Source organism: Manduca sexta, chromosome 28 (genome assembly GCF_014839805.1).
Source record: "Manduca sexta isolate Smith_Timp_Sample1 chromosome 28, JHU_Msex_v1.0, whole genome shotgun sequence".
Lineage (NCBI taxonomy): Eukaryota > Metazoa > Arthropoda > Insecta > Lepidoptera > Sphingidae > Manduca > Manduca sexta.
The window spans coordinates 15137197-15162060 of record NC_051142.1 but is presented as its reverse complement, the minus strand read 5'-3'; the positions used below and the strand labels follow the sequence as shown (position 1 = coordinate 15162060).

At 34.9% G+C, this 24864-nt stretch overlaps 1 protein-coding gene across 1 annotated transcript in view; it reads right to left on the bottom strand.

Annotated features, from left to right (window-relative positions):
• Positions 1-5724: 5724 nt before the first annotated feature.
• The window catches only part of LOC115455608 (neuroligin-4, Y-linked), a 101060-nt gene continuing 81920 nt past the window's right edge, over positions 5725-24864 (bottom strand). The window contains exons 5-12 of the mRNA XM_030184234.2: positions 19205-19321; positions 18145-18270; positions 15026-15176; positions 14240-14452; positions 13656-13794; positions 10402-10553; positions 9393-9551; positions 5725-9064 (exon numbers count right to left, since the gene is read on the bottom strand). Of these exons, the coding sequence (XP_030040094.1) occupies positions 8209-9064; positions 9393-9551; positions 10402-10553; positions 13656-13794; positions 14240-14452; positions 15026-15176; positions 18145-18270; positions 19205-19321 (1913 nt within the window). The 3' untranslated portion in view covers positions 5725-8208. The remainder of the gene's footprint in view (positions 9065-9392; positions 9552-10401; positions 10554-13655; positions 13795-14239; positions 14453-15025; positions 15177-18144; positions 18271-19204; positions 19322-24864) is intronic.

Here is a 24864-nt window from a genome sequence, read left to right as displayed (position 1 = left end):
TACAAAAATAATCCTTATAGCATGACAGTATTCACGCATGATGGCTTATTATTAGCGTATTTCTTGTATAACTTTGGTGTTTCTATACCGATTTCTATGATTCTTTTTTATGGAATATTTAATAATGTTAACTTTTTTAATTAGGGATGACTGAGAGTGTTATAAACGTAAGAGTAGACAAATATAATGAGAAAGCTTCGAAATGCTAAGCTATCGGGAGTTACACGTGTTATTGTGAGTCAACCATAAAAGATAGACATATGCTGTCGTGGGATATTTTTTACATAATTTTAAGGAGAACATTTCCGTCATACATGATTTCTGTGTAGCTTTAACCATTAAGGTTGCACACGCGACGGAAGCTTAAAAAATGGAGTAACTTCTCCCGTTTTCCCAACATTTCCCTTCACTGCTCTGCTCCTATTAATTGTAGCGTGATGAAAAGTATACTATAACCAGCTCAGGAGTATGAAAAATAATTGTACCAAGTTTCGTTAAAATCCGTCGAGTAGTTTTTGTTTCTATAACGGTTATACAGACAGACAGACAGACAGACAAAAATTTTACTAATTGCATTTTTGGCATCAGTATCGATCCCTAATCACCCCCTGATAGTTATTTTTGAAATATATTTCATGTACAGAATTGACCTCTCTACAGATTTATTATAAGTATAGATATAGATAGAAAATAGATAGAAGAAGATAAACTTACTACATATCGATTGTTATTTTAGTTTATTTCCCTTCATATAGTAAAAAGCAGAGGTAACAAACCTTTATTAGGTAATATGTCATTCATATATAAAAAAATATATTATAACGTACCATCCAGGGCCTGTCTTAGTTTCTTAGAGGCCGTTTTCCTGACGATTTTTTTGTTTATTTATAAATTCCAACAATATTTTAGTTTGCATACAATCTTCATAATTATCGGCATGCTCATTTTCGTGCATACTTATGCGTATGTCCTTAATTCGCCATCCATGCTAAAGGCATTGTTTGTAAAAAATAATGTGACTAAATTTACACGAAGAAAATTCCACAAGAATTTGAAAGAATAACATAGTTTTTTTATTCTATGATGTACCGACTGTATGCAGTACATAATTTTAACAGAAATCTAGCCTTAAGACTAATAAGTTATTTAAATTTAACCTTAACCTCTAATGAGGCCATGACTAAGAATATACTGGTGAATTGTTGGTGGTAGGTCTCTCATATGTGAGAGTCCGCCTGGGTACCACCGCAACGTCTATTTCTGTTCCGGTTTGAAGGACATTGTACCCACTGTTAACATTTGACGTAATAAGACTTAACATCTCATGTCTCAGGAAGGCGAGCGCAGTGCATTACCAAACAATACTTTGTAATATGTTCAATAATACTTTTCTAATTATCTCTAATAAATTAAACTAGTAGACGAGTTCCGCTAATGGAGGCTCGTGCTAGCAATATGGTGGGCTGTAAGGCTGATATTTAACGAAGCTTATACGACGTGTTCTGTGCAGAACTTATCCCCAGACACGTCAATTACACCGAGATTACACATGATTACGGAGTGACGTGTTGATTATCTCGCGTTTCCCTCAGGCTATTTTATCTGATAAGGCATGGATTTATTAGCGCGTTGATTTTATAAATTATGCACTCATCGATATATATGTATTAGATTTGGCGTTCCGAACATTCACTGTGTTCAACTGAGTTGAACAGCAATCTATTCAAACTGACTTAAATATGGTCAATATTGAATGCTGGTGGTTGTGTATGCAGTAGCACTCATGATTTAAGATCTTGAGTCTAAGTGTAAACTTGGATATGAATAAAAAATATTAGTCAAATAAGTAAAAATAGTGACGTTTTAGTTGCCATTTTAGTACACATTTTGAAGAAATAGTTTATATGGACAAGGGCCGGCTATACGAATACTCCAGACTTTTGAGTGAGTGCTTTAGGCGCTCGCAACCCTTGAAAATTAGGCGACCATGTTGAGGACAACCCACTAACGTTACGAACCTCGCCTCAGGACGGTCACTGGGAGAGGATGAGGCATCAGCGATTGACATAATGTTCTCGACTCCATTTGTGTGTCCTTTTCCGAAGTATAAGTTTGTAATTTTCTGATATAAACTTGTATGTCTGACTGTTGAATTTCATCTTAATCCATATAGCGGTATAAACACTTCTACAAAACGTCAAATCTCATTTTGTAGGTTAACGACCCCAGCGTGATGTTATACCGTATTTTGTAATCTATTCTGAATGGTGTATGTATAGGCCAGGGAAGGCAAACCAATGGCAAGTGTGCCAGTGGTAGCACGTGACAAAATAATCCGGGCACGCGAGTAATATGCCAAACGTTGCATATTATGTATCTTTACTTGTGCTTCACTTCGCTTAGCATCAGGTGTAATGAAGCCACTTGGCTGAGCCCTGATAAGAAAAAAACATAGGTGGGTCAAAAAAGTAACTAAAAAGGGGCACTTGAATACATAAAGCTGGTTCTGGATGGCACGTAACAGACCATTTTTTATTTTTTACATAAAGGCACGTTAACTATTAAAGGTTTGCCTTCACTGGTATATGCAGACGTTGCATTTAAGGCAGGTTAATAATACAGGCTTAAACAAGTACAGACAGAGAAAAATGGTGTTTATCCAACATAAATGGTAAAAAATAAACTGGATCCACCCTAAAATAGCCCTCAATGAGTGAGCACCGGAGATTTAATAAAAATCTTTAATGGGTACAACCCGACGCTTTATGTGCAAATCACACTTTCACGCTCGTATGAAAAGCAACGGTTGAAAGGTAAAAATTGTCCCGGTGAGGACACCGTGCCGGATATTAACTCCGCCCGGGTGACCCGGTTTTTGTCCGGGAAGTCGGATTTTTTAATTTCCACACAAAAACGTTGCGCGCCGCGATATTACAATGCTTAGGTAATTTTTTTATTCCGGTGTGATGTAGTACTTGGTTTTCAATTTATTTCGCTCTCTGGGCGATAGGAACGATGACCATTTTCGTTTTTACAAAACACTGATTGTCCCAGTGAGTTTTTGCGTTGGTTTTACCCAGTCAATTCTTATAATACCAGTTTTACAGTGTATATTGATTAATTTATTTTATTAAACTCAGAAATGAAACCTGTACAAAATCCGATAGTTACTCATGGCCCTAAAACTATGTACGCTGCTTCGTACAATCGTGTTTTTATTATTAAGGCTTCTGGGTAACTAAACAAGTATTGGCAAGTAAAGAATTTAAATTCACGTCTAGTTAGTGATTAGTTCTCGCAGTTGAAAGAAAAACGTAAAAATAATTAATAATCATGGATATTTCGGCCTTTAAAATTTAATATGACGAAATTTTAATTTAATTTAATTTAATTTTTAACAAAATGTATGAAAATGGACCTTGAAGTATCGCCTTAAAATGTTGCCTACTTTTTTATATAAAAATGTGCTATATTTCCTAACGCTTGGCAAAGATTCTGTCAAGACTCAGCCTAGTTTCCGGGAATTACATCATCTTATTTTTGCTCCACTAAGATCGAAAACATTGGAATTTCCTGAGAAATCGATTTCCGACAGATTCTTCCAATTTATTTTGATATGGTAGCTCTATTTGGCTCATACCAGACAAGCCCATCTTATTCACAAGTAAAAACTAATAGTCACATAGGTAAGGTTTATTTTGGGTCATGGATATCTAGAACTAGTACCTTTCAGTTTTACTCGCACATTACACACCACTTTTTTTTCTGCGGATATCTCAAACATTTTTTAAAATATAGGAATCGAACCTGTATCTTATGTTTCACAATTGACTCTCTCACTCTCTAAGGTTAAGGAACAAAAATCATCAAAAACGTATATTGGATTTATGAAACTACATATTGTCTAGAGAGATTTTAAGTACCTCTAAAGCATTTTTCATCAGTGAAAATGTAAGGGCATAATGGTCGCGTTTAATAACTATCTACTGATTTGTATCCAAGTCCCATTGAATTGGCTTGAATGATCTCATAAAAAGGTAGAAAATGGAGGTAACCATTACCTCCGGATACCGATAACCTAGATGTTGGCCTAATTCTCTTAATATCATACTAACATACAAAAAACCTTAACAAAACAAAGTGGTAATTGTAATATGATAATATTTTAACCCTAAGCAAATTTTGATTCGACAAAGTAAACACAAATATGAAAGTAATAGAATTAGCATCATAAAACCAGAGTTTAAATGAAATAATTTTTCATATTGTAACAAGTGTCAGAGTTATTATCGAAATTAATTTAAGTTTACAAGTTCGTGTACTGTAAACAAATGTTAGACCATTAACGCTAATGACGTAATTTTCTGTTAGCAAGCCTTCATACGAATGCTTTATGTTTTAAGAGAAAGGTGTTTGAAACACTTCAAGTGGTAGTTTATTTTGTTAATGAGATAGTGGCATTTGTCAAGAAAGTGAAACATTTAACTAATTGGTAAACTCGGCTGTATATTGCGAAGTTATTGTTTAAGCTTTGATTTAAGAATCAAAGCAAAATACACGTGATATTTCGATTCATAGAAACATGCTTGAAAGTTTTGGATTTTTGGGCAAATATGAATAATTTCCTCATGGTTATCAATTAACTCTAAATACTAAGGAATCGAAGTTTAAATCTTCAAAATATAAAGCAATGGTCTTTAATCTTAAGTCATGCGTGAAGTGAAATGAATGTTCAGATCTGGCTGGTCCGGTGAAGGGTAGAAATGTAGAATTATTGTCAATTGTATCAAAATACACGATCTTCATTGTTACCGCCGCGCCGGCTCCAAGGTAACTTACGTATTTTGGGTATTTGTTTACTAGTATAAAAGTAAAATTTATTAACGAGAGTCATGGAGTCCCTTCGATGGCGTCTCGAGTTTAGTAGATAGTCATCATCACAGTCATATTTTATGATTGTAAACTTATCGTTAGTAATACTAAAACTAATCTATTTTACGAAAAGCATCAAAGTTAGTTGGACAATGAGGTAAAAATTCATGCTTAAAGTATTTCAATGAACAAAAGCGTTCGTGTAGTACGGATATCCCTTCATCTCTTTCATATGCCCGCATAATTACGACCGGTGATGTCACGCTGGTCAATTTTTTTTTTTGCAATTGCTATTTCTACCTCACTTGAAACGCTTGTAACTTATTTATTTTTGAGCGAATCATTTTGATAATTCTTTATTCGCTATGCTATTGCAAAATTTTAATTTAATAGAGCAGTGGCAAAAGGGACTGTTCCTGCAATGCATACTTACTCTTGCTGCGCTGTTGGCATACTCAAGTCTTGAGGTAGATACGGTGACCCTAAACACCGAAACTGAAGAACCAGACCACCATCCGCCAAAACAGAATCGTTTTTAGTTTGTTAATGACACACAATGACCAGAAATGAAAAGCTTAGGTACTTTACCAATTTTATTTTATTAAAATTTTTAGTCTGTGTCTCATTAAGTAATTTATTAAGAAGTCTTTTTAGACTTTATTCATATATCTATAGATACAGCTATATAACAAAATTTGTGCTTTACATGAAAACATGAACGCAAAGTATTTAAACTATTTTATTACAAAAACAAAATTGATTACACTTTTTATACATTTACAGAATTGTAAAAAGTAAATTAACAATAAATACTAAATCAATTATTAGAAAGCTTCGTATGCAGTTGAGACAATATGAAATGGTAATTCTGAACAAAGCATACGGCACGTTTCACTCTGATACTCATTATTTGTGCGACAAACGCAACACAAGTCCTACGACGACGTACTTCTCGCAATGTGACGCTGTTTTACCTTTGCCGCAACATTAAGCTGGAATTGTTTGACGGCGCATGTGTACTCTACTATCTGAATATTAGCCTCCTTAAACGGAATGTTTGTTAGCTGGTCTGTCGTAACTATGGCAACCATTGTGAAATAATGCGTCTGTTGTCGGTCATTTTACGGATACTGAAAGACATACAAATAGATGCAATATGCAAAGATTTTTGCGTAATCTAATAAAAACAAAATGCTACTTTCCATTGGTATATACGGTGCTGGTGGTGGGATATGTTTTATATCCGCCCGGATAGCGACCATCGTACACAAGGTGTTAAAACCATAGTGGCCCACGTAAGTGTGTCGCGTTCCGGGATCAGTTCACGTATAGCCAGTTCCAACAGGCCGGCATAATAATATCGACTGTCGAGGGGTAATCATATCTCGTCAGTCTAAATTATATTGGGAGCCCTTCCACTTACCATCAGATGCAGGGCGGTCACTTTGCTGTACCTACATATAAAAAAGTTGGTTATACTTCGATGTGAATGTGGAATTCAGGGCTTGTCTCGAATATGCTTACGAAGCTTACGATTTCAAAGAAATCCCGAACGTGATAAAAATAAACAAACACAATGAAAGTGATGATAATAAAATTATAATGTATGATGTATTCATTCAACAACAGGATCAGTCGTGGATTCGAATTTAAAAACACTAAATGGATAATTAGTACATCTTACAACCTGTTGTAAGTTTTTTTCTAATATTTACATATTTACAAAGTCTGTTGGTCCATCTATTTTGGAAAATTAATCGTCATAGTGTTGTTGAAACGGAAAAATATCTTGTCATCCATTTACGATTAAGTCTGCTAAGACATCAATTATTTTGATATATGAAAGTAGTTAAGGTTACCCCTCATAGTCACAGACTGTTATTGAAAATGAATAATTGAAATGTTGGAATTAGTAATTTGAGATAGAACGACTTTTGATGACATATCCCTTTCAAATAATAGGGTTATAGTTCTTCGAGAACTATAATATTTGATTGTTATCACCAAACCATTTACTTAGTTTCCAATTTCGTCAAATATCATCAAAATTCGGCTCATCATTAGCAAAGCGGATTAAAACAAATTTAAACCATTATGGATCGTAAAAATATTTTTCCGTCAGTTTTTGGCAATTCAAAACCATTCGTATTTTCCGTCACACAATCAATTATTGCTTTTAATTCGGTAAACACGTCGGCGCGTTTATATGCGATCAAATTTACGAACACTATCTGGAATGCAATTGACATTTCAGTCGGCCATTAAAACGTGTGACCGAGTTTGGAGTTAATAAGCGAAATTACTGTTGCGGACCGCTCGATATTAATGCGGACAAAAATTGTTGTCCAATGTTTAGGATATTAACTAATTGGATAGGAAATTTATTAATGCAAATTATAAACCATTTATTGACGTATTGACAGTAGAAGCTAGCTCACACTAGCAGTGCCGGGACTATTATTTTCTATACTTATAATAATTTTACATAAAATTTTTACTTACCAAAACACGCATAGCTGTATATAGTATAGAATAAAACATAAAGCTGTGTTTCTACACAACAACTTTCTAACTTTCTAGTTAGGTAGCATTCTCGTATGCTTCGATTAATGATATTATAGTTACAGCAATGGATTACCTTTCCAAATTGCCAATAACTAATTATGTTACCATTTATTTTTTTAATTAATAGTTGAAAAATATTTGACATATTATGGCATTCAACTAATAATTCCGGTATGGGTATTTGAGTGATCAAACTCATAGATCTAATTGTATGCGATTTTGATAATTCTAAAACTAATTGTATGCGAAGCTAATTTGATTTCGAGATTTTTTACTTTTGACAAAGCGCAGTGATCTCTGTACGACTGGAGCCAAAAATGTACATCTAATTAGCGTTTCAGTTCAAATCTCGTTTATTAAATCCGTCTATCAATCTAGCAAGAACTTTAACAGCCGACTGAACGTATCAAAATCTAAATCATTAAAACTTTTTCACTTTCCTATATTTCAAACGGGATGGATATGGAAGGTTTATGTACAAATGTCTATATATACATACATATACAACAATATTTATCTATACACCATCGAGTTCGTTCACTATTCAGATACAGATATGAATAATTGCCATGAAATCGTTTCGAAGTCCACTAAATCACTGAAGTCACTGTCACTTATATTAAACCTTCCAAGTTCAAGTGTTGCACGAAACTTAATGTCTTATATGTAGTCCGTGACGCACTTGAGAAGGTCCGGTTCGAGTCACACGATCTCGTCGTGGTGGACCACGTCGCTGCAACTGCCGGCTCGCTGCAGTCAGGCCCTCTGACGTCACACTCTCAATTCCTCCATCGTCACGTTGGACTTCGCGTTCAGTTGCGTGTTCTTCTTTGTCAAAGTACTTGTGTTCATTATTTGCATCTGATGCGCTGAGAGCAGTGGTTGGTTCTCTTGCAACTGACCACTGGCTAGCGTATTGATGTTGCTCTTGTTGATTTTGGGTGGAGGTGGTGCCCGTGGTAGTGTGGCCATGCTTGCCACGTTATTACTGGGTAAGTCAGCAAACTCTGGCGGTGGCAGCTGATGATGTGAATGTGTGTGGTGATGGCTCAGAATGGTGGCTGGATCATTCTTCAAACTCGTTTGATATGACAGCGCACCTTCCAGGTCTCCGCAAATATTATTCGGCATTTGACCATTTTCAACTCTCTTTTTGAGATGAGCTCCATTGTTAATCCCATCTTGACCATTCATCCTAGTCTTATCTCTTTGGTAATAAACTCCAGCAAATATAAGGACATTTAATATGAGCAAAGAGCATCCTATAGCTATTGTTACACTAAGGGCAGTTGAATAGGCAGCGAATCCATCTTCTGGAGGGCTGGAAGTTGTAGTATCAGTCTTTTGAACTTCTGAACTTCCTATAGTGCTTTGTGTTACTGCGTTTAATCCAATTATGTTAAAATTCAAAGGTGAAGTAATGTTTAATATACCTAACACTGGAATTTTCGTGGCCATTCCGGTGTCAGTGATTGCCAAGTCTGTGGTCTTCTTGAATGGCGGGCTGTAAGTCTTCAGAGTTGGTTGCAAGGCAGAGTCCTCGTGTTCTAGCTGGTGATGTGAGGGAGGGACATCCTCGCCCCCTGGACGGTGGAGATCTGGCACTAAGTTTAGCCAGAACGATAGTCTGTGGACAAATTTATTTCACAATTCCAGTGCTGTTTAGGGATCTTAGCTAAAATTACCTTGGTGGCTCATGTCATAAAATAAGTTAAAATCAATAAATATAATTTGACACTAAACATGTATTATTGGGAACATTATTTGAATTACCAAAGAGAAAAAAGGTTTTCTCAAACTTTATTTTTTGTTGTTATAATTAGCAAGTATGTTTTCAAGATAGCAAGAGAAAAGATACGTCGTGGAAATTAAAAGTTGACTTAGGTTTAGTTCTTTCACAGTATTTTTTATTATTATACATTATTATTTTTTCATTCCTATTAATTAAAACTAACCTGTGAGCTCTGTAGTGATTCTTTAACTTTGCTTTAGTGTCGATATTTAAATATTTCTTATGCACGGCCTCGTACGCCGTCCATTCGATATTCTTCATTCTGACTCTTTCTTGTCTTCCAGCTCTTATCGGATCACTCTCTTGAGCTTCGTTTGGATTTCTGCGTCAGTGAAATATTATGATGAATCTTTAGGAAATGAGGATGAGGAATGAGTGCGGCGCGTAGGTGTGTACAGTCAGCCATATAGAAGATTAAAGAAATCAAAACTTCAAATCGCTTATACACGTTCAGTTTAATTGATTTTTTTTTCTTTGTGTGTAGTACGTACCTTTTGTTTTATTTTCGTGAAGAGAAAAATAATTTGTAAGAATATAAAAGTTTACACGCGATTTGAAAGTTTGAATTTGTTCAGCTACTTGACTGACTGTACGAGTATGTTTTTTCGTAGTCATAAAAGAGCTGTTCTCTTTTAAATCCATGTTATGAAACATTTAAATAAATATCTGAAGACTGTCTTCATTTATTAGGCAAATCATCGTAATCGTTAAATACTATAAAACAAAGTCACATCTGTCTTGACGAGATAAACTATCGAACGGATTAGTTTAGAAATAGTTTGAGACTTTACGAGGGACATAGGCTACTTTTATCTCGGGAATATAGCGTGACCCCTATCCTGAAAAAACAGTAACACGAGCGAAGTCGCAAGCAAAAGCTACTTTGTGTATAATTTGATTTTCACACTTTCTTACTACCCTACACTAAACTTTACAAGCCTGATGTCCCACTGCTGGGCATCATGATCGTTGTCCCTTTTTCGTTTCTACATTAATAAACCTCAGCGCTATTTTCCTACACTATTTAATATTCAGTTCATGACTTTAATTTGTTTCATGTTGTTATTTATAAATAGGATCGACCTCTGAGACTATATATATAATTATCCCTTTGATTTTATTTCCCAGGTGCCTTCAAAAGTTCATGACTTCTATTCGTTCCGCTAACTTACCCAGTTTTGGCAAAGTTTCCCCAGTACAACATGACAGACTCGGACAACGTGACCTCAGCCTTGGTGTAGTTGCGTGGGAAGTGGGCAAGTCCGCCCACCAGTGGGGCGCCGAACACGTACGGCAACTCTTCTCCGTGGATGCAGCCTTGGCGCTGTTAAAAAAGCATTTATTTACTATCGAGGCCCGCATTCCAGCACCGGTCTGAGCAAACAAAAATTAGGAGATTTTGGATTTGACAGTCGCAACTAAATTGGGTTTCGTTGCGGACTTGCAATTTGCGTCAGATATTACTTTCCGCTTCAAAACCAGGCGACTTGCATGTGTTCCTCAAAAGGAAAAATACAAATTTTGATTGTGCGACTTGGAGATCATAATATTTAACCCGGCGAGCGTGTGGTGAAAAAATGTAACAAGGAGTATGAGGCAGGGTATGACATACCCCTTAAAAAAATTGGCTATAAAACTTGTTTCTGAAGAAGTATTATACTATTTATTTTTTGGTATAATAAGACAATACCATCATAACGCATTGGAAATAAAACAATCGCGCCATTTTAACAATTTTATTTTTTTTACCTCGATGGAAATAAGTCACTTTGAATTTCAAACAAACACTTTCAGTCTCTTAAAAACTAAAAGGAACTAAAGAAAAACCAGTTTTATGATAAAAAAAAAAACTTAATCGTATGATAGAATATGAAATAATTTTCTTTATAAACTAAAAAAAATCACCAAAAAAATTTAGGAACATCTTAGGAACTGGAGATAAAATCTGTGCAGTTTTTGCAAAAAAACGTTGCATGCTCCACACTAATAGCCTTTCCTCAGCTTGTTCATGAGTATTTTGTCTTATGATTATTTTTGTTGGGGTAATCTCTACATCTAATAAAATGACCAGGAACATTTTGAGTCGATGAAAGTGATTCGTTGATCTGGGAAGAAATTCTCTGACGTATATAAATCGGAATATATATTTTTTTGTCATTTCACATCTTCACGTGTACGTAAACTAAACCCAAGCATAAGTTACGGATGAAATCGGTCCATATAGTGTCATTGCCCTGATTTTCAAGAACATAGGACCCCTGGGGGCCCGTGGGCCCCTCTCAGGGGATCCGCAAGTAAAATAAAAGTTAAAAGAAAAACTATAAAGTGCACGCTTTTGCACTCTTGTATATCTAAAAAATAAATACAGAAGTAAACTGCTAGTAAAAAAAAAATTAAGAATCCAACTGAACAACATCAACCCAAACATTACGACTTTGGTCGCAAAAAAGGTCGCATAAGGTGGCATTAGTGGTCCGCACTAAATAAAAGTTTGCGAAACCCTGTTCTAGTAAGTACATCTTCTATCATGGACCGAAGTTGTTTTTTCTATTTTCAACATCCATTTTCTATTAAAATCTACAATTAAACAAAGAAAATAAGTTAAAATAGCAGAAAAAGCAATTTTAGTTTTTGTCACACCTGCTATGAGGCGGGGTATCACGTACCCGAACTCAGTTTGCAAGCGTGTAACTCGAATGCAGGTTGCCGCGACACTGTGATCACGCCACTATTACCTTCCGCAACCCTGTAACTCCAGCTACTCAAAGAGACTATAAGTTTGAAAGTCAAGCGCAAAAAATATACGCCAGTATTTAACATGGTGGGTATGACATACCCCGCCACACGCTCGCCGGGTTAATATCCACTACTCGGTTTCAGAGATATGTAATATAAACTGAAGTGAACTGTAGTCTATGCATAATTGTTGCTTGAGTAAAAGAGAATTTTAATTGCTCATATTTAGTAGCAAAAATTGCTGGAATTGTATCTAAATTAGAAAATATTATAGAATTTACTATGCAACTCGCCATTTTGAAACGTTACTTAATATCACACCTGATAACTCTATGAAATCATCATCGTCTCAAACGACTACAATATCCATAAAAAAGAAGATGACAGCGCTTACATACTTTTCCTTAACTTCAAAGTACGATAATATATCAATGATAATTGTCCAAACTCGCACGCGAGAGACCTAACTGTAGTAGTCAGTTCCAAACATTCATGTTTATTTTACAACGCTAAGTAAATATTCAAACTGTATATTAACGCGCCGGAATCAATTAACATTCATATCAATATTTGTGCAAGCTGCAGTTACGGATAAAGCCATGTATTTGCATTTGACATCTGCCCTTCGAAATTCATTGAAATAATTTTTATAAAATTCATCGAGCTGTTTCGGTTCGACGATTTGAGTTTGTTTCTATTTTTTGTATTTAAACTTTTGTGAATAATATAACTATCAGTATTGGAAATTACACACGGTCATCTAATACAAAAATCACTTAAAAATTTGAAACATGACAACGTGGTGCAATTAAAAATCACTTTCTTAGAAGTGTGGTTTTATAACTCGCTATTAATCAAACGATATTAAATGAAGCTTTGGAAATGCAGCAACTATCTCGCCCATACAAACGTCACTGGAATTCCCGTAATCTAGAAGTAGGATCGATGCACAAGCATGCATTTTAATGATAGCGACAGGCGACGATCGGCAAGTTTCTAAGAATAACTAAAGTAATGAAATATTGTGGAAGTTGGAAACAAATTACTGGACTAGCTTCACACGGGAATTGTTGATTCTATTTAATTTTTAAAATTGATTAAGTTATCAAAAGTGGAACATATAAGCGACTTTGATACAATGTTTTTAGAGGACGTTTTAGGTTAATGCAAAACCGCCGTGATGGTACCACCTTAAATAGAAACTCTGATTTCTCACACCAAATGGGTTCAAGTGGAGGTCCGAAGCTCTTAGCCGCGCCCTTATCTACTTCACTCCTCCATTTTACTAAAGTGCTTCGGACTCCGAATTTAGTGGCCCATAACTTTGTTATCTTTGACCTTGAAATTGAATTACCTGATGTTGAATTTTGAATTTAGTAGGTGATTCGAGTTTACGTTGACTCAGGTAGTGATTGTAACGTTTATGTCGAGATTATTGAGTTTATTGGTGCCTGTTACAACTAATAATAGATAACGAATAAACTCTTTAGTAGTTTTTAATGGGTTTGCTTTTATCGTGCATAATGTGCTATTTTATGTTCATGGTCTATGTATTTAGATGATTTTCATGTTACTATTTTATGAATGTTTGAAATTTAAGTGGAAATTAACAAATAGTTGCAACTTAACGCTGATTTGTACATAGAATATCAAACCTCTTGAATCAACATCAAATATAAAGCGTACTCACCTGAGGATAGTCTCCATATTTAGTTTGGTAGTCAAACACGTATAAATAGGAGTTCCTTCGGAGTGCTGAATGTGTGTCTGCTGTTTGAACGATCGGCGCTACAACTTGCGCGTCGCTCAGTGCTTCAAGTGTTTCGTCTCTGTTGGAAAGAGCAATAAGCTCTCACTGAATTACAATCTTTACATCACCAAGTCATACGCCTTCTAATATGATCCCTATGTTCTAAGCCGTTGAGTTCTTTTATGAGTTCATTAAATGTGGTGTTAAGAATAATTGACCATGAAATGGAGTCATCAAATTTTGTTCAAAATGGAATAAAAAGACAATTAATTCACGAAATTAAAATGTCTTGAAGTAGATTGTAGTAACTGATTAAGAGTACAAACACTTACGGCAATATATGCACGAATGGTCGTGGTTTCCGTCGCACAATAATATTTTTTATGTGTGATCAACAAATTTGTCTAAAGTCAGAGTTATGCGAGTCTGAAAGTCCGAACTTTGCGATATCCACATCACAAGACTTCTTCTATCAAATGGGGTTTCAAATACATGTGGGTTATTTAATTGAATTAATTTCATACCTTATATTTATAGGATGCTGTACAGGTTTTTCCCAATCCGTATACTCATTAATAATAGTCGCTAATATCTCCGATAAGTGGTAGCTGTACGTGTTTCTCACGAAGGACTTCAGGATCTTGGACCGTCTGTCGGCTTCGATACCGTACTGTACGTCATCTCCGCTGAACGCAAAGTACGCTTCTGCTTTTGTGACGCCCAACATCAAGTCATACCTGATAGAAAAGCAATGTATATTGAATATGAATTTTTCTCAAGTGTTTGCACTAAAAATATAGTAGTAAAACTGCACGGTGATACGATACTTCAAGCTTTGCCACTTTCTCAGTTTTAAAACTCGCCTGACCTAAATAACAGTACTCTTGGAACTGACGTTGTCTCGGCCAATGTCAAGGATTTATATCCAACCAATACACAACTATTTTAAGATACTAAATAGAACAAGCAATTAATATAAACTGTATCTAGAACAATCGATCTAGAATCGTTATGAGTTATGACCGAATAAAGATTATTTTCTTATAAACTACCACAAACTGCTCAGAGTTCTTAATTACGATTTCTACTAATAAATATTATGCTATGACACTTTGAAATATTATGCAAAACTCTTAATTCGCATGTAAAAACTAATCCTTTATTTTTTAATATGCTTTTTAGGATTTACCGGTTAACGGTGGAATCTATATAATTACGTAAATCCCTACGATCTTGAACGTCACTTTTATAATATTATTCTTGTACATAATATGACGTATTTCTTAATAGGTAAGGTTTATTCTACTAACTTGGTAAGTTGAGCCACAGCACTCTTCCTCATGAGGACTGCGTTGATAATGTTGATCGCGTTCTGCGCCTGACGTCCAATGGGCGCGTGGGCGACCGTCTGACCAGCCCACTCATACCCATTCTCAGGGTTCACTAGGAGATCCCCTGTATCTACGAGAAAAACATTTATATCGTGTAGGGTAAATATATAATAGAAATTCACTGATAGGAAGTACTATTTTTCATATTTTTTACATCACTGATTGTTGAGCAACGACTGCCTTATAATCAATAGTAAATCCAGTACTTCAAGTATAAAGGTGCACGATGCTATCATCTGAAGACACGATCAGATGTTAAGGTTAATATTACCTAGTAATAACTTTATAGATCGTTCGTCAGTGACGTTCGACTGATTATTTGATATCTAGATATCTCGTAAATTAATAACGATGTCTAGAAGAAGAACTAATTTCACAACCTCCGATTCGGCAGCCATTACTCCCTTGCTAGACTATGGATGCACACCATAACACATATTAAAAATAATAAAGTAGATATTGTACGATCCAATATAATTAGACAGCAATACACAAGCAATCAAACTTCATCCAACGCATCGAACACAGACCAAGAAAAAACATGACAGAAATCATGTTTTACTAGAAGTGCTAACTGAAAACACGGAGGGCGAGATGAGAAAACTTTACGAAGACAATTTAATAACTGCCACCAGCGCTTCCACCGACGGCTAAAGAATGTCGCCGAAGTGAAAACAAGGGGGAGCGCGCTACCGTGAAATAACGTTGGAACTGTACATTGCAGCTTTATTGTTGATTTATACTTGGATTCTTTCTTTGCGCTCTCTTGTTCTTCATTTTTGAAGATCATTCGCTCGCGAAGACACAATCCGAAAGGTTTTTTGTGTGGCATTATATATGTTAGATTTGAATGTCATTCGAGATTTCAAGGAAAATTTTACCTACGTTTTTAACTATAGTGGCATTGATACAACCTATTATAAGATTATAATTAATTGCAGTCCTGGTTTTGAACTTGAAATGGTTTTGTAAATATCAATGCAAAGAAAATCGCCCATTATTAGATAATTTCCTCTCCTTAATAGACATCAAACGGAATCTAAAGCCAATTAAATTGAGGAGATTATGCTATAGAAGTTTTAGTAAGCTACGTAACAGTATTTCGGCCATTAAAACCATGATTGCGCAATATACATGACCATAAATGGTCCGAAGTTGGTAGAGTTTGCAAATCATGGCGCAACAATTAAAAGAGCTACACTGTTGTATCTACAACAGATTCTTGATACGTAATTAAATCCACTCAAATTGCCAAGTTGTGTAGGTAATTTCAAACGGCTTGCTTGCTGTTAACTGAATATTTCGAATACTGCCGTTATCCGAGGAGAGTTTGGAGTTTTGCGGTTCCGAGTATTATATTAGACATTGATTACAACAGACTTGATACTACAATATCCGTTTTAGCCGATTGTATCGGACATGCTTTGTTTTTGGGCTGTTGTAAGTTATTATTCATATTGTTCAGTTATGTAAGGATTTTGTTACATTCCTATTAAAAGACTGTTTCATTTATCTATACATATTATAAAACAAAGTGCCCTTTTCTGTCTGTATGTTATCGATTTTTTCAAAATCTACTGAACGGATTTTTAATGAAATAGTTTAAAATCATGGGAAGGGTGTAGGCTTTTTATCCCGGGAAAATATATAGTGGGACTTTTATCCCGGAAAACTCTTTCATGCGGGCCAAGCCATGAGCAAAAGCTAGTTTAATACAAAGATTTAGTTACGAATAAGCCTTTTTTGTTCAAATGACTGTTTAATTTTGCATTTATATGTCCATAGAACATGATAAATAATGATTTCTTTATTCTTTAAATCATCAGAACATTAAAACTATGGGAAATAAAAATTCATTTTATAAATTGATCTATAAACAGAGATTCAAATTTACGCAAATTCCCATCAATAAACCTAGATAAATCCAAAACTATTCCCTCATGAAATACTTAAATGAACATGCTCCGTTATCTATTTCCAAATTCACCCCAAATTGGCATGAAAACACACAACCAGCTATTGGATTGTGAAACAAGACTTCATTACGGTTGGACCTGCTAATTGGAACTCTTGTTTATTACTTATAGTTTCGTCTGGCTATCCGCCAACCGGATTACAAGCTCTGGTATCAAGATACAATTCCGTTGTACCAATTGTTATATCAATAAAATTGTTATTTCTTACTTACAACATTCCAGTTTCTTTTTCTATTTGTTTATTTTTTCTTTTATTAGTAATAAATAAAAGTTGTTTATAGCTTTTGGTGATTTTATCTAAGGAATGTTTATTAGTGTTTCTTGTTCAATTGTTATATCTGCGACAAATATATTATCTGAAACTAAATCATTATATAACCAGACATTATTATGTTGGTATGTATGCTCATTATTTAACTCCCTATGTTGGAATTTAATAATGAAAATATTTCCAACTGATAGTTTTAAAATCCTGGAATTTTTGATTATTGCATTGTTGAATTAATGATTATGTATTTAAATTATAAATACATAAGCATTAATTATATTGCAGTTAATAATCAAATTTGAAGTTATTAAATATCCCATTTAACAATTATAAAGAAGTTATTCATTTCCCTCCCATAATTTTCCTGTGATAACTATGCAATGTAGTTATGAAAAAAGATTGATTATATTATGAACAATGCATGACATTGCCCTCATCTGAGTTGTTAATATATGTTAAACCTTATAATACCCAATAATTATACCATTTGCAATATCCAATAAACCATAAAATATTAAAGCCCTTATATTGGTAGAATTATCAAGTGTATAATATCCGGTTCCAACAGGTCGGCATAATTGTATTGACTGACGAGGGCCAATCGTCTCTTGACATTCTATTGGACTCTACTTACCATTGTTCCATACAATTGTCGTGCTCAAATAAAAAAAAAAATAATAGACAAAAGTTCGGTATATAAGACAAAACTTACTACAATGTTATTGTGTATGATGCACTACTATACATATCTTGTGGAGATAAAGTTAGTAGCTCGAAATAAACAATGAACTTACCTATAACCACGCCATCGACACTCGGTCCGAAAGCGTAAGCGAAGTCAGGTGCCAGCACCGGTGCTGACAGCAGCGCCTCTAGCGGCCGCTCCCGTAAACACCGTAGCAACAGCGGCGGTGTTAGCTCTGGTCGAGAGGAATTTAATTAAGCAAAATTGGATACCTTTACATATAATAAAATTGTGGGAGGCCCAAGCCTGTACTTTATAGATATCGAAAAATTAATATGGAGGTCTTTATTAGTTGCTCTGTCATTATTCCGTCGTTGTAGCAATATAAGCCAAAACATATTTTAGAATTTCTGTCTTTCTGTATATTTGTACACGCATCACGGCATTGTATGGAATTGAATCCAGTTTTCTCCGATGTATTGCTAGATGTCTAACTTAAAATATAGACTGCATTTTAAACCTGGAAGTATAGATTTGTATTCTGGATAAACTTTTTTATGCACGCGGAGCCACGAACAAAAGATAGTTACTAACAATATTCAAATCTTTGTTTTGCCGGATTTTGGAGTAGTAGATAATTAAATTTTAATTGAAATTCCTTTAATATGTTTGGTGGTATCTAACATTCTACTGGAAATTAATGTTATTAGGGCGCAACAATTTATCGGTGGATCAGTTTAAAATTAACGCTGCTAATCGAATCTTATTAGCAACTATCTCCTTTGCATATGCAATTACTATTTACTTCGGCTGTGCATCTACTAAAATAAAAAAAAGACGTTTCCTAAATTTCGTTAAGTCCATTGTTATAAAAATGGCCATAGTTCTACATTCATGATTATAAAAATGATACCATTGCTTCATATTGATCTGATACATCTACATCATTTCATCATCAATTGCTGACCTAGGGTGTAAGCTATATTGAGATCCAATTAATTTTCGTTCTACACCTTTTAACTTAAGGCAACGGCTGGGTTATGCCTATGAAATTATTTTAGTCTATGTGCCGTGGATGCTGCTTACCATCAGGTGGACCGCTCGCTCGTTTGCCTAATAAGACAATAAAAAAGGCATTTATTAAATATTACAAAAACCCGCATACTAACCTGGCGAACAATTAGCATGTGTCGCTACTATCGCAGCGTATTTGTTAGGATCCGCGACTAGAGACCATGGACTCAGGCCAGATCCAGACATGAGGATCGCTCTGTGGAAGAGAAGACCTGAAACAAACACGAATATTAAGATTGTAATAAGAAACTTAACTCTTACTGGACTCGTTCGCAGGGCCTTTTGGTGATAACAACGGGGGTATATAAGAGCCCGCATGGACCGCGCACCGAAGATATAGTATTCATGGTGAACTCTCTGGGGAACGGATATGGTGGGTCTCTTATAACCAAAAAAAATATTAACATTATTAAGTGCATTTTTATATGCTGTGTTATCTCAAAACTGGAAAATCTGAATATTGACAGGGTTAATCTCAGATTTAAAATATTAAATGTTCATTGATTAGATAATGTAACATTAAGTCGTAACGAGTATGACGTGCGCGGCGAAGTGTGCAGAAGGGTCTAGGCGTGAGCCCGCTTGGAGCCTTCGTCGTTGCAGATTTTGGTGGTTGTGGTAAATACTCCAGCGAGGCCTTGAAAGACTAACGTGGAGTCTGGAGAAGGGTTTCGCAGTCATCCATGAACCGATTTTGATGAAATTTGACATGGAGTAGCTTGAAATATAAGAAAAGACATTCTTATGGACTTTATCATGGAAATCTTTATCCAAGAGAAACATATATATTTAAATAAAGTTTTTGAATCTAATTGATTGTATGACGAGTGCAAGGTAATGTCCATAAGTTTATCAACATTTTAAGTATAGTTAAACCCATGGGAAAGCATACTCGGGTTATATTCAATTTTTAGGTTCTCAGCTAGTTCTTAGATACGATGGGCAAAATCGTGACACTACCTTTATTAATAACATACTTCCATATTGCGCGAAAAACACAATCATAGAATTTTTAGCTATTTGCACCAACATAAACATAACTTCGTAGATCTGATATTCTATTAATGGCAATTCTGTTTTAATAATGAGCACAAAATAGAATCCTGGTAAAGTAATAAATAATAAACCTATCAGTCACACATCCCTGACTCCGCAGTAATACAATACAGACGTCGTAGGTATCGGAAACGGAAATATTTCCGTCCTTCAAAAACATCGTCAATTGCGCTACAACAGAAAATATATAAATAACAACCTCTATAATTACAAAAGATGTTTAAACAAAGCATTGCAAACGATTCTCTCGGATTCCACGGCAGGTCCGAGAAAATTAATCTCCTCTTAATACACGAAATAAGGAAACAAAATGTTTGCTATTTATGGAATTTCTATTATTTTTCCTGTATTTGAAGGGGCAAACGAGCCTGAGAATGGTCCATTTTGTTATAAAAGCGCCGCTTTGTTAGGGCAGTTTTAATACACTGCTCTTTTACTTTTAAAGTCTGACGGCCGAGTTTGCATGCCAGGTACTTGAAAAAAAGATTATTTACGCTTCCTTATTTAAAATTTAATTCATTAATTATATTACTGGCTGTTATTTATATTTCTGTGTTTGATTTGTTTTTTAATTCAATTCAAAGGATTGGATAAATTAATTGTAAATAGTATGGAATGCGCAGCGGACAATAAATCGGCTGTGAAATGGGCGAGTGAAACGTTTGTGAGATCCACAAATATTGTTTCGGAAATGGGCGTTGTTGGGCTTTGAAAACAAAAGCTAATAAATTTTACAATGTAAACACAATCTCACACGCCCTACAGCAAGCCTTCGATATTGTCATTAAATTAAACACTGTTCATATTATGAGAAAATCATGCCACGGTCGAGCGCTTCAGTCGCATATACCTCCAAAACTTTATGAGTCACGTAACGCATGAGTCCAATTTGCTTCACAAATTAGTGCAACTAAAATCTTTACATTTTTAGACTCAAACAAACTCGTTGCAAACCACATTCGACACCCAACGGACCGTTTTACGACGAAAGCAAACGATGCACAAAATCAAGACGAACCACCGTTAGTAATTTAGCACGTCTAGCTTAGTGTCTAGGTCTTCAGCCAGTCTAGTCTAGATAATTAGTGTTGGCAAGTTAACGGGAAATTACTTAAGCTACACCACGCTTGAACTTACGGCGCTACTTCACGTAAATTTTCTCTTTTTTTTTAATATTGTTTTTGTTTATTATTTTTTGCTTGATTTTTTCAAAAATGAAAATATCATGTTGGCACCTAGTGTATTTTACATTTGCTTGGCATTTTACATTTATTTATAGATAATATGGTTATAACATTTTTTTGTATTTAATTAATGCATTTATTTACCATTTTATTAATATTTTACCCATTGTATTGGTGTCATTTTAATTAAGGTAACATCAGTGAAATATGCTTTCACTCATATTATACACAAGACGCTTTCAAAACTAAGCCCATGCTTGACGTTAAAGCCCTTGTAAAGATCCAATCCTGGGCTAATCGTACGAGACAATCTAACATAAGGTGTTGGCCGACCTATCAATTGAACGCGGTATCTCTCCAATCTACAGCCGTTGAGTTAGCAATTTATTTTTGAAACTCTAAAAGGATTTATGTTTTCTGTAGCTAATAATTTTGACGATAATTAAAATAAAGGTGTTCAACTAGTACATTTATAACTCATTCACGTGGAACATTCTGGTGAAAAGGTTCGACACTAGCACTTCACAATGATCTACTCTTGAACACAAAGCTTTTCACATACAATGAAATACACTCCCATATATCAACAAAACATCTCCCTGTTATCAATGGTGCTCGACATCTATCAAACTCGAAACGCAAGCTAAATTCAAAATATTTCAAGAACCCCCAAAAATGCAGTGGGTGTGATAAAAACCGATAAAGTAAACCGAGGCGCCGCAGTGCTAGAGGCGTTTGGAGTGGCTTTTATTTTCCGCTCGCTCGCGACCGCGCTGAGGAAAATTCAAGTGTTCGACGACTCAGAATATTCTTTGCATAATCTATTTTGGTTAGGAAATGGCTGCCGCGTGAATATCGAGGTACTAAGATCAGGTTCAAGAGTGCAAGGTAGGGTTTTATTATTATTTTTAACTGAACAAAATCATCAATCACCTGCAGTTGAAAGAGGTGGAGCCATAAATTTGAAGATTGTAAGGTATGGTCATAATTAAATCATAATTAGATAATCTTAAAATCATCATCAATTATTGTTCATCAAAGCGGATTACAATTCAAGCACGCATTTGCATATTGTCAGTAGTATTTAAAATCAATTATGCCTTAGGTACAGATAGTATTCTTTTACTATAGATTATTTTTCATTCGTCTTGTTTTTGAGCGCTACCATCATTTACATCCAGCACACGATAGATATAATGCAATAGATTTAAAATTTCATATTTAGAATTATTATGGGATATTCAGGTTTCCTTAGATTTTCTTAGCGTTAGGGGTTAGCCGGAAGAAACTTTTGTAACGGTAGTTCTCTCCACTTCCTTGAAGATATCGCTGTTTCATTTGCTTGTTTTATTTGCCTGGCACTAATGTTTGTATTGGATGTTTAATAGAAAGCAAAATGTTATACTAAAAGATAAAATTAGCGTAAAATTTAATTCAAAACTTCGTATTGCTAAACTGCGCAAACTGCAATGTTATATCGACCCAGTTTTTCGGCCCGGATGTCGAGTCAGCGAAACGTGTCGAAAACTGCTCGCGTCATGTGCGTATTGAATGTTCCTTTGGGCCTTAACTGCATGACCTAGATCTAAAATAAAGAATTTCCTTTTAGCCTTTATAAGTCCAGACTGCAATCAATGTAATGTATGATGGGATATTTTTCTGTTGAATCGCACCAGCTATTTTGAACACATCAGATCATAATTGAGAAAAATACATCTACGTTTTAATTATTATATCACTGTAGGTTGTATATACGAATAAATCATTAGACAAGTAGCCAACACAACCTTACTTTCGATAATAACATAAAAAAAAACAAAGAGTGCACCGGACAATTATATTCTCACCAACTAGAAGATCAGTTATTAAGCTCCATAATCTAACAGAATTAATACTTTATCAGCCATATCTCTAAAACTAGAAAATCCAACCAATACTCTGACTAAGCTCAACAACTCGATCCACGAGCAAGTGAAGACTAAGATAAGGCTAGAGAATACGCTTAGTGTAAAGTCTAGTTGAGATTTATAAAGCTCATTAAATCTCTTGTGTACATGGATCAGAAGTGTGGTTCACAATCTATCCGAAGCTCGTAAGCTCTGCTAAGCTAACAAGCTGCTTTGCTCAGAGCAGTTATAGCTTAACACTAAGCTGTTGCTCGTGAGCTGAAGATATAAAAGTAAGGGTAATTTATCAAGCTATAATGTTAAAGATCATGCTTAGCTTCAAATTGTCTTAACAAGCTACTGATGTTCCGTATATGGCTAGATTCAGGATATCTAATGATAATACCAGTATCTACAATGCAGCGGATAATGCGACTGCAGTGAAATATAAATGAGTTCAATCCCATACTTTAACAAATATTCTGGGACTGATAAATTTTGATGCCGTAACAGTATTTTTAGAAAAATAAATGTAATTTGTTAAAGCATAGATGCTTTCGAAAAGAAAAACATGGCTAAATCAATGATTCCCGTGTATTATTTATGGAATATCAACCACTTTATGCGACCTTGACGTCATAAAGACTGCAAAAAACCTAAAAGGCGATTATCAGAAAAAAAATCATCATGAAACTGATTGGAGACATCACTATACTATGATAAATTGTTAAATGCATCTATCACAAAAAATGTACAAACATATCCAACGAACGCACCGACAGACGTCATAAAGTTTCCCTTATTATCCTTACGTTATTTCGTTTCCTCGTGAAATGATCCTGATAAGACAATAAACAAGATGTAATATAATTTGTACCCCCAGCTCCGCCCGATACGTGATCAGACTAGAATCGAATGAGAATTGAAAATGAGAATATAGCACGACGTAAACATGTAACACGGGGGAAGGGGAATGAGCTGTGAACAACATTTTCACTGCTGCAATTTTGGATGAGTTTTATGTTTGAATTGCAAAATCTTAAGGGGACAAGATTCTTATGTCAGGGACATATTTTGAGTAGATTTTCCTTTTATTACAATATTATGATAAATTATAGTTGCCCATAAATACTCTCATTGCTAGAAATATGGTATTATTTTAAAGAAAGGAAAGCGAGGTTGGTTTGGGGTAGACTTTCAGACACCACAGCCGCAAGAAGCAAATCAAAGTTAATCATGTTACTATTCGTTGACAGAGAAAAAAGAACCCCTGGTGAAGCTGGATTAATAAAAAAATAATGTAAACCATATTTTCATAATCGAAGACATCCCCCTACATCTCCGGTATGACTATTACGTAGTTTAAACGCCAAATCAATTAGTTTTACTATACATAAGGAGAATTCTCATTACTTTTGTGTTATTAAGATATAAATTGCCTTTTTATCATAACCTATTACAATATTTTCACAAATTCCACCTCCCTACTAAAAGCCTCTATGCAATATATCTGCATTAAATCTTCACAAATCTCCGCAACCCCTTCAAGATTGAATATGGAATGATCCTAGAATATTCCTGCGGGATAATAAAGGCGGTGTAGCGTTACGTTCAATCCCATACTATAGT